This window comes from Sitophilus oryzae, unplaced genomic scaffold (genome assembly GCF_002938485.1).
Source record: "Sitophilus oryzae breed Bouriz unplaced genomic scaffold, Soryzae_2.0 scaffold_1058_pilon_pilon, whole genome shotgun sequence".
Taxonomy (NCBI): domain Eukaryota; kingdom Metazoa; phylum Arthropoda; class Insecta; order Coleoptera; family Curculionidae; genus Sitophilus; species Sitophilus oryzae.
The window spans coordinates 698,465-714,305 of NW_022145680.1; the positions used below are offsets into that span (position 1 = coordinate 698,465).

General features: G+C 31.1%; 1 protein-coding gene across 1 annotated transcript; it reads right to left on the minus strand.

The window, feature by feature from the left end:
• Positions 1-2,354: 2,354 nt before the first annotated feature.
• On the minus strand, positions 2,355-4,366 carry LOC115875872. The gene has a single exon (XM_030891420.1). It carries the CDS (start codon positions 3,403-3,405, stop codon positions 2,668-2,670), a length of 738 nt encoding a protein of 245 aa, XP_030747280.1. The 5' UTR covers positions 3,406-4,366; the 3' UTR covers positions 2,355-2,667.
• Positions 4,367-15,841: the final 11,475 nt, after the last annotated feature.

Genomic DNA, 15,841 nt, shown 5'->3' on the forward strand with positions numbered 1-15,841 from the left:
TAAGAAACAAAATATCCAAAAATCTAATAACTCACTGGAACGTGTAATTTTGATGATATTATTATTCATTAATTTACATCTTTTTTTCAACATATATTTCTTATGCTAATAAGTATTTATATTAATCTTTAGAAAAGATATTGTCAAATATCATTTGGTAATCATCTTGAATGGAAGTAAATTCAAGATAAATAAATTTTTTAATAAAATATTTACATTCTTTCAATGGCTCATCAAACCCATTTTATTCACCTTTATTTCATATTTCAAAATGTTATTTATGTTCATTATCCCCCCACTGTAACCCGTGAATGTGAAATATGTTTTTCGAATGAAACAAACATTACACTTGATAAAAATTGTCAGTTTATGAAAGTTGGTTTAATCAATAATAATACGCTTAGTTTTATATATCCCATCAACAAAGGAGAAAATGTTAGTAGGTTTTTTAAAATTTTATATCATTATTCAAACCAAACCATTTTTGATACTAATTGGATTGAAAGATCCGAATTAAAATATACACATTTTCAAAATGGATCATTCAACTATACTAAATTTATTAATGAAAAAAATAATGGATATAACATTTTTAATATCGTTAATATCTTTTTAACTTTTACAATATTTTTGTATATTACAATTTTAATTATCTTTTTTTATTATAAATTTCAAACAGGAAATTTACACTTTCATTAATCAATTTTATTTAAAATATTGTTTCGAATAGACAATAAGCAATGCGCATGAGTTGACGATATGAAAAGGTGGGGGTATGAATTGGTAGGGGTTCGAATATTAAAGTAAGAGAAGAACTTAATATTATTTAGTTCTTTCACCATGTCTTCTAAAAACTTTGAAAATCTTTTAAATTCAAAAATTTTCTTTTTAAATAAATCTTCATCAAAATCTGTTACTGTTGGTATAAGTAATCAAGATTTTTCACCGAAAATTATAATCAGTGGAAAAAATGGTTTTTCTATAACTCTAAGTGAAGAAAATTGGAAAAGTTTTTGCAATCATCGAGGAGTTATTGAAAATTACTTCTGCTTTCCCCAGCAAATTAACGAACCCATGATGAATATAGACAACTTCAAATTATATTTTGAGAAAGTCAACAGTCTTCCTGTTATAAAAATTATAGAAGAATATTCAAGCTATGTATATTTGGGATATGAGTCTATAGAAATATTATGGCGATTAAAGGAAGTTGTGGATTACAGGATTTCTATTATAAAGAAACAAGAATTTTCACTTTACTTTAAAGTATTCCAAACCAGCATTTCAATTCAGGAAGGTGATCCTATTGATAATATTTATCGCATTTTGCAACCCAATCAAAATCCCAACAGTGAAAATGTGTCAACCATGTTGGAGTTCCTGATACAATACCCGGAGGAATTGGGAAAAAGGTTGAAGAGGAATGAACTCAAAAGAAAATATTATGAAGAAATCGGTGACTTTTCAGGAAGAGAAAAATAAACTTTATGTGTTAGTGCAGTGGAATTTTGCTTATAAACAAGCACGAAAAAGTGAATTTAGAACTTATTATTTTGATAGACTTCGTTTTGAAAAACGAATTAATAATTGTAAGCTTATTCTTGATCCAATACTAAGCAAAGAACACAGAACTAAGATGTATTTAACACGATTTGCTAATACTTGTATTTAACCCAATATTAAATAAAACTATATTATACTGATTAGTGCTTTTATTTTATTTTAAGTTACATAAAACAACTATACAACATCATTTTTATTAATCCATGTATTAAACTTTTTATCTAATCCTAACCATTTTACATAAACTTTGTTTCCTTTTCTTCTTAGAATTTTTTCAACGAGGTATACATCAGAGTGTTTTGCTTTCTGTAACTCCTGTTCATAAAATCCACCCTGAATTTCCTCATTTCTTTTATCTTCAATTGTATATGTTCTGGGATTTGTCATCTTTACTTTTTTAATTCTAAATATTTCATTTGACTAATTTGGAGTGTAATCTTTGGAAAACGCCTCGCGATACTTGCTTATACGCACATAATCTCCAACTTTAAATTTAACAAGTTTTGAATCTACTGTTTTAGCATGAGTAAAGATTGATCTTAAAATCTTCTTTTCATTTTGTTTATTTACTTGGTTTGGTTTCATTCCAATTGTTGAATGTTTGGTGTTGTTGTAATCCTTAACGATATCTTGTAAAATATTAATATCTATAATTTCCTTGCAAACTAAACATTTTCCACATTCTGGTTTTTAATGTTCGGTTTACTCTTTCAACTACACTTGCTTTTAAATTGGAAAAAGTACTATAATGATTAATTTTAAATCGTTCCATCAGTCTTTGGAAATGTTGGTTGAAAAATTCTGTACCCCTATCCGTTTGCAAATTTTGTGGGTTGGTTTTTAAAGTAAGTAATATGGTTTTCATTGCTGTGGCAACATCCTTACCAGATTTTGTTTTTACAGGTTCTGCCCAAACATATTTTGAAAACACATTTATAACAACTAAAATATATCTATAACCCCTGTTAAATTTGGAATATGGTTGCATTTCTACTAGATCTGCCTGTAAAAGATCATTTAGTCCTTTAACAATTACCCTTCTTCGCATAATTTTTTTTCTAGCAGGTTTATGTAACTCATTAACTACTTGTTCCTTAATGGTTGTCATACTTTTGAAATTTTACCAAAAGATATTTTGTTTTGAGAGTAGTTGTCCACAAAGCTTTTATACATCTCTCTCCATTCTTTTAATTTTTGTATTTGTTCATCCTTATGAGTTTCAATCAAAATTTCATTAATTTTAATTATTTCTTTGACTAGGTTATCTCGATATTCTTTAACTGTTGTTAATAGAAAATCTTTTCTTTTATTTGCAGAATTTTCTACTTCCGTTTCTATTTTTGTTAGTTCTTCATCCAATATTTTAGAGATAGTATATATAATTTGTGAAAGATTTTCTATATATTGTCTACTGTCTAAAGGTACATCAACTAATTTTTTACCATTAAGAGTATCGTTTATAAGTTTAGTTTTAGTTTGATGAATATTATCAATATCATTTCTTAGATGTTTAATTCTGTCTTTTTGATTTTTAATTATCACTTCTCTAATTTGAGTGTTCATGGTCTTATCAATTTCATCAATATCAGCATTAATTTTTTTATTTTCTTCTTTTACATACTCTTCCAATGATTCTAGATTTACATAAAGTTCATCCAATTTTAAATCGAACTTCTCTAAACTGGATTTTATTGTAGAAATTTCATCTTTACTTTTATTTCTATCTTCACTTTCCAAATTTTTTTCTGATTTTAATTTTGTAATTTCAGCTAATGTATTATTAAATTGCTGTCTTAGATCTTGTAGTTCTTCTATGTCTTTTTTATGGTTAACTATGTGCATATTTAATGCTGTCGCTGTAATTTTTTCAGTTCTGTCAATTTTATCATGAACATTCTTAAAATAATCTACTTCTTCATTAACTCTTTCGTAAACATTGTTTGCGAAATCTTCAAATTTTGTTTTAATGTCATTTTGAAGATTTCTTTTGATTGATTCAATTTGTGATGTATCGTTAATGGAATCTTTAATTTGTTCTATAATTATTTCCACAGGTTTTTGTGTTAAACCCAAAAAAAAATTATCTCTTTCGAGATCATGCACTATTCCATAATTATGATCAAACTTAGACTTTGTATCTCTCACACCTTCATCTATATATGTTCTTGGTAATTCATGGAAAGCATTCAACCAATCATCATATCCCGAACTCCCAACATGTTTGAATAGTTTGTCTTGTCCCTTCTAATATATCTGATAAATTTCTACTTTCTGAATGGTTAAATTGTGAAGGAAATGTTTCTGCAATAACACTTGTTTCTTGTATATTGGGAATCTGACTTATAGATTCTGTTGATCTGTTAAAAAATGATGGAGTTTCAGGTGGTAATATAGGAATTTTGCCAGTTTTCGGAGTTATTTTAACTTTTGTAGGTGTTGAAGTTTTAAAATATTCTTCTTGTAAGTCAACAGGTTCTTCTTTTATGTGTAAATGTTCCGATTTTCCAATAGCTGAGACTAGTTCTTGTAGAGGTTGTGTTATTGGTTTGTAAGTCTGTTCTAACTCTGCTTGTGTTGTAGATGCTGCTGATTTTAGCATATGATACTTTTATTTTACTGCTTGTCTTGACTTTATCAACTCTTTAGCTAAACGTTTATCCATGTTAGATAATTTTTAAATGAGGAAAAACCACAAAACTCGTTTTATATATAAATATAGGAATCAAATTTATTTCTATATCTACAATTATTTAATTGACAATCTTTATCAATTACAAGAAATCCATAGGGTTCCTTCCAACATTTAGCACACATATTTTTAAACTCATCAAATGTCATAGCTATCATCCAATGAACATTATATATATGTTTTAAACTTGAAGAATCTTGTTTAAATAAAATCAATAAATTTGAATTTTCACGAATTAGTTGTTTAAGAATAGAAGAGTAGCCCTGAAATATGAAAAAACAATCTGTGTTTGTATGTCTACCATGTGTAAAATAATTTCGAGTAATTGATTGATTGTGACAAGGAATATCATCGAAGATAATAACAGAATTTGGTTTTATTTTATGAGGTGAAATAACATTTTCATCATTATCATATTCAAAATATCCAGTTTCTTTCATAGGTTCTAAAAGTTGTCTTAAATATTTATATTTCGGTTGATCTAATGATTTTGAATATATATAAACATTTTAAACCTAATACCATTAGGATGTTCAAGCAATGTTAACATAACATTAGTTTTACCACTTCCACTACAACCAACAATTAATCCTCTTTTCGAGCCACCACCAAACAAAGCCCCATGTTTCCTAAATTGTTTGTGTGAAACTTTTTTTTCATCGTGGTTCTTAATAGGTAAAGAGAATTTTTGTTTTTCGATCTTCATTTTTAAAATTACTAATATATTCCATTGTGTGTAAAAGTATTTATACCCTATCAGCAATAGAGTATTTTTAGTATTTAAATACGTTTTAATGATTGTACATCACTCCAGTGTGAACAGAACTATAAATAGGAGACGAAAAAAAGGTTTTAGTTTAGTAAACAAATTAATTACCAAACTTCCCTTCGAATTTCACATACCAGGATATAACTACTGTGGACCGGGTACAAAATTGGAGAAGAGAATAGCCAGAGGGGATACTGGTGTAAATCCATTGGATGCTGCTTGTAAACAGCATGATATAGCATACTCTCAATCTGAAGATTTATTAAAAAGACACGCATCTGATAAATTGTTAGGAGATCAGGCTTGGAATAGAGTAATTATTAGTAATTAGGTGCACTAGGTGGAGGTGCTGCAGGAATTGCCAAAGCAGTCAATGATGCTAAAGCATCTAAACAGCAGTTAGAAGAAATGCATAGACATAATATTGCAATGAAGGATGTTTCTAAGGGAAAGGGATGATTTATTAAACCGTATAAGGGAAAAGGACTTTTTATAAAACCGTATAAAGGTGGTAAACTTGGTATAAAAAAAAGACCAAAAGATTAACATAAGTTTTCCACGTAGACTGCTTACAAATATTGACATTAAATATGTAAAAGTAATGAAAATTCCTAATTTCAGGGATGTATTTATGCTTGATGAACTTCCAAATACAATATCTTTAAAAGAGTGTGGTGTTGTTAATTTAGATAGGAAGCAAAATAAAGGAACACATTGGACTTCATACATTAAAAATGATAATCATGTTGTATACTTTGATAGTTATGGAAATTTAAAACCACCTCTTGAACTTTCAAAATATTTTATTATAAAATTGGCGTTTTCTTAACATTTCACGCTGGTCCTAAAAAGACGATCAAATATTAAATAGGATAATTCTGTGGTCATTCCTAAAAATCAAAGATCTTAATAATGGCGTTTATAACATGTTAGTGTAATCTGCATTGTCCTTAAAACATTTGCATGATGCTGGAAAGAATATGGCAGAACGTACCACGTTTTAGTCACGGTTGGCAAAACGCACCACCGTTTAGTCTCAACTAATGAGAGCAGGGAAAATCACATTATGGACTATATAATGGTACATTTTGCTTAAATGCTCCCCGGGCAACTACAGAGGAAGCTTGTCGGAAGAAATTTAAACCCAGTTGGTCACCCAAGAGTTGTCGGACGAGGAAGAGACCACCATTACGGATACTCTTGGAATTGTTGCCAATTGAGGATTCCCATTAACCAGATATGATGTAAGGATACTAATAGGAAAATACATTGAAAAACAAGGAAAAACTGTCAGATTATTTAAAAATAACTTACCAGGAGATGATTTATTGCCAGGAACAATTTGTCAATAAGACTGGCATCCAATATCAAAAGATCTAGAGCGTCCGTTGATAAGAATGATATGACATTTTTTAACAATATTCAAGAGGAGCTGCTGATGTAGACGATTATAACATATATAACTACGACGAAACTAACATAACGGATGATCCCGGATCCAAGAAAGTTATTGTTCCACGCAGCACAAAAAGGGTCGAAAGGATACAGAGTCATTCCCGTACCGCTATTAGTATTATGGTTTGTGGTAATGCTAGGGGTGATCTACTTCCCCGTGGTCGTTTACAAGGCTTCTAATAATGTACGAAAATTGGAGTGAAGGGGGTCCTCCAGGAACTAAATATGCCAACAGCCCCAGCGGCTGGTTTGATATGAATTTGTTTGAAATGTGGTATTTCAAAATCTTGCTTCCACATATCAACTCAACTCGGACACCAGGCTCAACAACTATGTCGTGGGAGACAATTTAGCAAGCCATTTTTTTTTTCTCCCAAGGTAATCCAATCCTGCAGGGAAAATCATATATATATATATGACCCTTTTTCGGCCAACGCTACCCACCTGATGCAACCGCTTGATGACGCTGTATTCCGGCCGATGAAAGCAAAGTGGAGGCAAATTTTGGACACCTGGAGAAAGGAAAGTCGGTATCCCGGAAATCTTCCAAAAGAGCAGTTCCCAGTGTTGCTTTCCAAATTACGGAAATCAGTGTCTGCTAATATAGGACAAAACTTAATATCAGGTTTCAAAGCAACTGGTTTATACCCTTCCGATCCCACTCAGGTGCTTAAGTGCCACTGTTTGGACATTAAAAAAAACTTCCGTCCCTGAACTCCCAAAGTCATACACTGCTCATATTTTTTTTCAAAACCATCCCTGAACTGACGAAATCATTTGGTGCTCATATGCTTTCTTTGGTATCTCTACGCGAAAACCCTAAGAATATAATAATGATTTATTTTATTCTCTTTTATTAAAAAATAATATAAATGAAATTTTTCTTAAAAACCCTATAGAAGGACATACTATTTTAAAACAAGATATGTTTAATGAATTACTTGAATTTCTTTTCTCTAAAACAACAATAAAAATTATTTTAGTAAATAAACCAAAATGTTCTCCTACAACTAAAGATGAGATTAATCAGATTCTAAAAGAAAATCATGAATCTGCTATCGAAGCTTATTCAGGTTAACACCGCACTTATAATCGTATTAAAGAAAACTATAAATGGACTAATATGAAATCATATGTAAAAAGACTGTAAAATCAAATGTAAAAAGATTATAAAAAATTGTACATCTTTTAAAATTAATAAAAATCAAGGTAAAAATCCGAAAGCCCCTATTTGAAATCACTACAACTAGTGAAAGGCCATTTCAACGTCTAGCTATTGACATAGTTGCCCTTTACCTATAACTGAAAAACTAAATCGTTTTGTAATTACAATGCAAGATGATCTTACTAAATTTTCTCATGCTGTACCAATACATAATCATGAAGCTAAAACTATAGCTGAAAATCTTTTAAATTTTATTTATCAATTTGGTATCCCCGAATCTCTTCTTTCAAATCAAGGTTCTGACTTTACATCTAATATAATTAAATATCTTAATAAATTATTTAAAATACGTCACATTTTATCCAGTTCCTATCATCCACAAACTAATGGTGCTCTTGAACGATCACATTCCACATTAAAAGTATATCTAAAATATTACATAAACCCTCAACAAAATAATTGACATGAATATATTCTTTTAGCTATGTTCACATACGATACTCATTTTCATAAATCTGCTAATTTCAGTCCTTTCGAACTCATGTTTGGACATAAAGCTTTCGTTTCTAGCTCATTGACATCTAAGCCAGAATTTAAGTATACATATGATGATTATTACTCTTACCTTAAATTAAAATTAAATAAAAGTTTTGAAATAGCTCGAGAAAAACATTAAGTCAAAAAAATATCTAAATGTTATTATAATAAAAAATTAAATCAATATCAGTATATAGATGGTGATATGTTTACTTACAAAATAAATTTACAAAACCTGGACTAAATAAAAAATTCACAGCTCTTTACAAAGGTCCCTATAAAATATTCAAAACATATTCAAATCAAACTGTTAAATTATTACTAAACAATAATAAAACAGCTTTTTATAATCATAACTTACTTAAACCATTTTTTACAGATGACTTCGTTTCTGATCATTGCCCATCCTGACCTCAATAATTAAATTCATTATCACTAGTACTAACCTATCGTACGAGATGACAAATATTAACGATCATTCTGGAATTTTTTTTTCATAGCTGAAGTCAAGCTCGAATTTCTCATGATAAATTCACGTTGCTCTCGTATTCTAATATAACTATATATGAGGAAAAATTGAATTTTGCTTATAAAATGTATCAAACGTCTCTGCCTTTATGTAATAATATAAGAAAATCAAATAATACTAATCATCTTAATAAAAATTCGCAATTTACTTGCAATGAAACATTAGAACTAATGTCAAATAATTTTAAAATTTGCCATTTAACAGGTCATAATATAGATTCAACTATTCGAACGAGAAGAGGTTTAATAAATGGTGTTTCTTATGCAATCAAGTGGCCTTTTGAAACTCCAAACGCCGATGAAACATACTACAGCAAACTTAAGGATCTATCAAGTTGTGTATCAAGACCACCTAACCTAACCAAAAACTTCATCTGCAGACAAGTAACAACCTGTTTAGTAAAGGAAAGACCCACCTGCGAAGTTGAATTAAAAACCAAACAACTCGTGCAGCTTCCAAGAACATATGACACCAAGGTCTTAAAATCAGATCAAGCTTTGGGATCCTGTTTCTAAAAATAAATGGTTAAATTTATAACTGTTTACTTTTATTTAATTTACCTACAATAATTTAATAAGTAAGTGTTTATTATTTTACCAAGAAAAATGAAGCAGTATTTGCTGGCGAAAGGAATAAATATGTTACTAGTAATTTTATTTTGTGAGGAAAATTGCTTATTGGTCTGGAGGGTTTACGATTTCAATAGAGTTTTTTTTCTATTTGGATGTCCATGTGATATTGTGTATATTTATTCTTGGTAGAATCATAAATACATATTTAATAAATATTATTTATTAAACTATTATTTAGGTAAATTAAATAAAAGTAAACTGGTATAAATTTAAATAAAGTCCATAAACTAATTTCGATTTTGAAAATAGCTATTCACTGTCACTAGAAACTTGCCATGACGACACTAGCCTTCTTGATTGCCATTTTATTGAAAAATTGCTCTTTATTCAAAACCTGAGCTAGATAGGTATAAGAAACCTTAATATAGTTTGAGAATTGAATGAGAGCATTTGAATCTGCTTCGATTTATTTAAAAAAATACAGGGTGTGTTGTATTTGAAATAACAAAGTTTTTATGTAAAATAAATATTTAAAATAGACCAGCATTTTTTGATACTCCTGTACAGATTAAACGAAGCAATCTTTTCAGTAAAGTTTATTCCTTTGGCTTAAAAGTTAGCCCAATAATTAATTCTGAAATGCAATGTACAGGGTGTTGCCAATCTTTTTTAATATAGCATGCAATTAAAAAGATCTTTAAATATCTCACAAACCAAAGCTTGTAAACATATTTAACCCTTATAATAAAAGTCTTATTTTGTGTCCAAGGATTCAAAAATGAAATAAAATACAGGGTGTTCCATAAGAAATAATATAACTTTGGAGTGGATCTTAGTTCTGTCATACCCTGTACAAGCCTGTACATTTCAAAATAATTTTAAATTATGCACCTTGCCTTCCCACATATACCCATAAAATAAATACCAGATTAACCAGAGTATAAACGGATCCTTTCAGCCGAAAACCTAGAATTTCAAAATCCAAAATGAACTTTCCACCGAGACTAATACTATTGTTCATCTCCACACTCTACCTACCTACACTTGTGGATCCAAAAACTATGGTAGAGGAAAAATGCGATATATTAAAATGCAAGGACCAATACCAATTAGAGGAGAAAACAAAAGTCCAACCAATAGTAATCATAAATGAAGTGAAGGCCTAATGGCCTAATGATGAAGAGAATGGCCTAATGATGAAGAATAATAATAACCCTAATGATGAAGAATAATAATAGCCTAATGATGAAGAAAATGGCCTAATGATGAAGAGATAATAATAACCCGAAGAAGGAGATGGACAGCATATTGCTATCAAGGAGGCCTTATTGATCCTGATACTGGATGCGACACAAACTATACTGATAAAACCATGGACAAGAGAAGTGCCATTAAAAATGCGAATGAGGGAAAATGTCCTACTGGCACTGAGTGTGCATCACATCAATGCGTGGGGACAACTGCTCAAAACTGTTTCAATAATGAATACGTACGAGATGTAGGCCCTACTTACATGCATAACCTACCAACAGACAACGATCATTTGGCTTATCATTCCTGCATATCAAGATGGGAGTGCACAATCAAGAAATTTAAGATGCCAACCACTCTAGTCCATAAAGACGGTGAGATCATGAGGATGTTCACAACACACGATAATGAAAACATCATCATGGGCAAAGAATTTTTTGAAAAAGGACACACCACATATGATGAATACAAAATATACAGTACCAGGGAGGGAGAAAAACAACCAATAAGAGGCTCCGAACAGATGAAATGTTATAGCACGTCACCAGAGAATATCAGGTGTATATCGATAAACGATGAAAAGAGAGCAATATCAATATCTTCAAAGACCTTCCAAGGAATACTCTAATCATCCCTATACACTATAAAGGATAGCGTACGGACAATAAAAGATGAGAAAGAAACGGCAATCCACTCCATACCTGAACACATAAGAAATATTCAAAACACATGGTCAGATGAAATTGTAATGGATGTATTTACGGACTCTTTGAATCACAACTTTGAAGCAGACTACCAAACAATTTTTTGAGTACAATGGAGCATGACCAGATGATTGCTAGCACATCCAACTAGAGAAAGATAGACCGCCAAGTCGATCCAGATGACAAAACACCCATATCGTCATCTAAGAAAGCAAGGATGGACATCGACATAGACATAAAGGTCAAAGTCTTAAAATTCATCATTATGTCATTCAACAAACTACACGATATGTCTGAAAGATATAGATGGGGATAAATCCAACATAACCATTGGAAACCAGATAACCAACATCATCTTCTCCTGTTTCAATATCCTAAGGCAGCGATCCAAAAGAATAATAGGAAATGCAGAGAAAAAAGCTACCACAAATAAAGACTTCACCATTACCAGCAGCAACAAAATATCCTATAAAGACAGAAGCAGCAATCCAGATTGTTGAAAAAACAGCAAAAGACCAAGGCCTGACATTCAAAAGTTACACCATGGCTGACACTGAGAACTGGTATGGAACCGCAGGACCCTACTTGGACTTCCTTGCGGGTAATGGGCTAAGGATCAACGAACTAAGACTTGGCCACTCTCAGATGCCCATTGGAAGAGAAGAGGACACAATTATATCGTTTCCTGTTTCGAAATATGGATTGAACGGTGCACATCATATCTTGCTAGAAGGGTGTACAAATTCCCACCAGAAAAAAGGGCATCTATGGCTCAGAGTGTAGGTCCAATGACGGCACTTCTGTGTCACATAAGAACAAAGGGGATCTACAGGGATAAATGGACTGGCACCAAAAAATGTGGCTGGCACAATAAATGGACTACCAGCAAACTGCACATCATTTAATGACAAATTAGTGTCAGTCCTAGCTGAAGCATCAAAAACAACTCTCAACCTTGTTGTTAAACTAGATTCCTTAATTACTGCATGATGGGGAAGATAATAGCATTGTCTAAAATCAGTATTATCCATAGAAAAATCTTTAACTTTAGTCATGTGACCCAATTTTTGATATTCACTAAGAAATGAAACATACTCACCTTTCAAATCTTTGTCTTTATTGAGACGCTTCTGAAGAAAACATAAACGTTTATAAGCCATATTTCGAGACAAACCCAAATCATTTAAATTTTCTTTAAAAGGAAACTTTACTATAAATCGACCATCAGAAGCACGTTTATAATTTTCAGCAAAGTGAGTTTCACAAAATTCTTCTGACTTCGAATATATTTTATTACACGTATAACCTTCTTCGATTTCCCAAAATTTAGCAAGATTTTCATTAATAGACAACTCTAATGAATGACACGACATAACCGTATTATTATCAAAATAACAAGAACTAATATACCCACCAACAATCCAACCAAACCTAGTCTTTTGAATAACGGGTGTAAAGGGATATTTTATCATAAGCATTCATTCACAAGTTTCATAAGCAGACACCGATAAAATGTATCAACGCCTAACAGTATATCAATTGGACCTGAAATATTAAAACATTCATCTGCTAATTTTATATTTTTGGGAATATTGCAACCTTTCAGCCAATTCTCGAGAAATGAAATTACTTTTGGAACCAGTATCAAACAGAACACGAACTAACCAAGATCTTCCATTAGCATCAAAAACTTTAACCTTTGCTGTTGGAAGAATCGATAACGTAGCAGCATTTGTACTATTCATAATATGTCCAGAAGTAACCATCGGTAAAGAATTTTTGGCTGTAGAAATTTCACACTCATCTTCAGTTATCTATTAGTAGTATCTATCGAACTACTATTAGTAGTACTACTACTACTAGGAGTATTAAGTAAATTATTTTGATTGGGTTGTTCTACAGAATTAACATGCAATAAAGAATTATGTTTTCTACCACAATGTCGACAAGAAAAGGAACTGGGACAATTTTCTGTATGATTATTACTAAAACAATTTTTGCAAATATTTAATCTTTTAACAGCCTTCATTCTATTAGAAATGTCCAATTTTTTAAAAGCAAAACATTTGTATATCGAATGATTTTTATTACAGTAATAACAAGAAAGTTTATTTTTAGATACAGATGCATGATCTCTTATTCTATTATCTGATTTATTGACTATTTTATTTTCCTTTATAGAATTATCTAATTTCTCTCTGAAAACATCTTTGCGCAGGATCTATCAAAATTTGGCAATATATTTTCGAAATATCTGCATTATATAGGTGCAATACATGCACCTATCTACCCATAACATACGGATACATTCTAAAATTTAAAAGAATCGTTAATAAATCGTTCTGTATTGTAGGACCAGCATGGTACCTCTGGTGGGACACGAACCCACAGTCCCCGGCTATTGTATGTTATATGGAATTATATATATTTTTTTATTCCCTCTATCCATATATGTTATCCCCGGGACATCTGTATGTTAGTTGCAACATCTCAGTCCAGAAACTATACAAACGCTATACTGCTTTCGATCTTACAACGGATGACTGTTATATCAAACAGGAAGACTCCCTCCTTGGCGAAGACATGGAATCCATTAAATTGTCCAACCTTAACTTGATCATTCAAGTTAACGATCGTCCTGGAATCTTTTTTCATAGCTAAGGACGCATCCAAGATCTACCAAGTCTCCGGATTAACCAATCCCACGTATTCTCGACCTCATATGCCATTACCACCAGAAGCCTTATCACGTGTACCGTCAATCGAAAGTATACACAATTATGAAGAAATCGACCTCCAAGAAATTCCAACTCGAAGAACTAGATCTTCTTTGAAAAAAAAATTAAAATGTTAAATTATTTTCACTTTATTTTATTTACATTATGATATTATTTCTTGTACTCTCAAACTATTGAAACTATTCATTTTCATACTATCATTTTAATCTTACAGTCAAGTCTAATTCGATAATGTAGCAGATGAACAATCAATATCAGAAAATGTGGACAATGAAGTCCAAACGAGTCGTTTTTTTTTGTGGGCAAAAATGGTATGAAGTGGTCTAAAGCCTACCCTGACTAAAATGTAAGAATAAGAGCAGAAAATATTATTACACATCTTCCAAAAGTCAAGAGCTATGCCAAGGATGCCCGAAATGCCGTTGAATGTTTTTTACTCTTCATTGACGACCAAATGATAGCTGGAGTAGTTCAGCATACAAATATTCGAATTTCGGAAAAATCGGCTAAATGGAAAAGTTCCCCTCATTATGGCGAAACAAATATAACGCAGTATTTGGCCTTTTATATAAGCAGTATTTGGCCTTTTGTTTTTATCGGGTGCATTTAGGAAAAACCACCGTCATCTCTATGAATTCATAAAAAATAAAAACTTTGTTGCATTATCTGTATGTTAGTTCCAACATCTCAGTCCAGGAAGACTGCCTCCTTAGCGAAGACATGGAATCCATTAAATTGTCCAACCTTAACTTGATCATTCAAGTTAACGATCATTCTGGAATCTTTTTTCATAGCTGAGGACAAGCTCGAATTTCTCATGATAAATTCACGTTGCTCTCGTAATCTAATATAACTATATATGAAGAAAAATTGAATTTTGCTTATAAAATATATCAAACGTCTCTGCCTTTATGTAATAATATAAGAAAATCAAATAATCGTCTTAATAAAAATTCTCAGTTTACTTTCAGTGAAACATCAGAACTAATGTCAAATAATTTTAAAATTTGAAATAAAAAATTCGATTCTATATGCCATTTGACAGGTCATAATATAGATTCAACTATTCGAACGAGAAGAGATTTATTAAATGGTGTTTCTTATGCAATCAAGTGGCTTTTTGAACCATTTCGACCATCTATCGAAAAAAATATCAAAAGATAATGAATTGCAATCACTTATGAAATGGCCGATTCTACGCCAAGTGGCGCCGGCGTTCGGCGGAGCATGAAGTGACATCAAGCGTCTGGGGCGGTGAGCGCTGGGATGCGATCGAGGGTGGTGAGATCATAGCATTGGGCGTGTCACCTGTCAAATGTTAAACCTGTCAAACGTCGAACCTGTCTTACGTCATCTGTCAAATGTCAAACCTGTCACCTGACAAAAATTTGTCATCTATGACTTAAAAATATTGTTTAAAAATTAATTAGCGATGCTACAGGGTAATTTAACAAACATGTTATATGGGAAAATTAAAAATAATATATAAAAAGATTTAGGAATATATATACAGTGTGTGAAAAAAATAAACAATATACGACATAAAAGCAATACGTGATGATTGTTTATTCGTCACCGTCGTTTGGTTTTAACGATAAATATTTCAGTAACGTAAAATAAATCAAACCTAGTGGTAATACATGTAAAATAAAAAGGTTTAATCAGTTCCTGTGGTTTTCCTGTATAACAGTTATGATATCATATTTTTGTTTTGTTGATAAATATTTAAGTAAAAAATAAAATAAATCAAACTTGGTGAAAAATGCATTGTACTGCGAACTAGTCTTATCAGTTTGTGGTTTCCTGTTTGTTGTTCCCAGCAAAACAACTTACAATATTTTTCAGTTCGCATCAGTCTATAGCCACTTC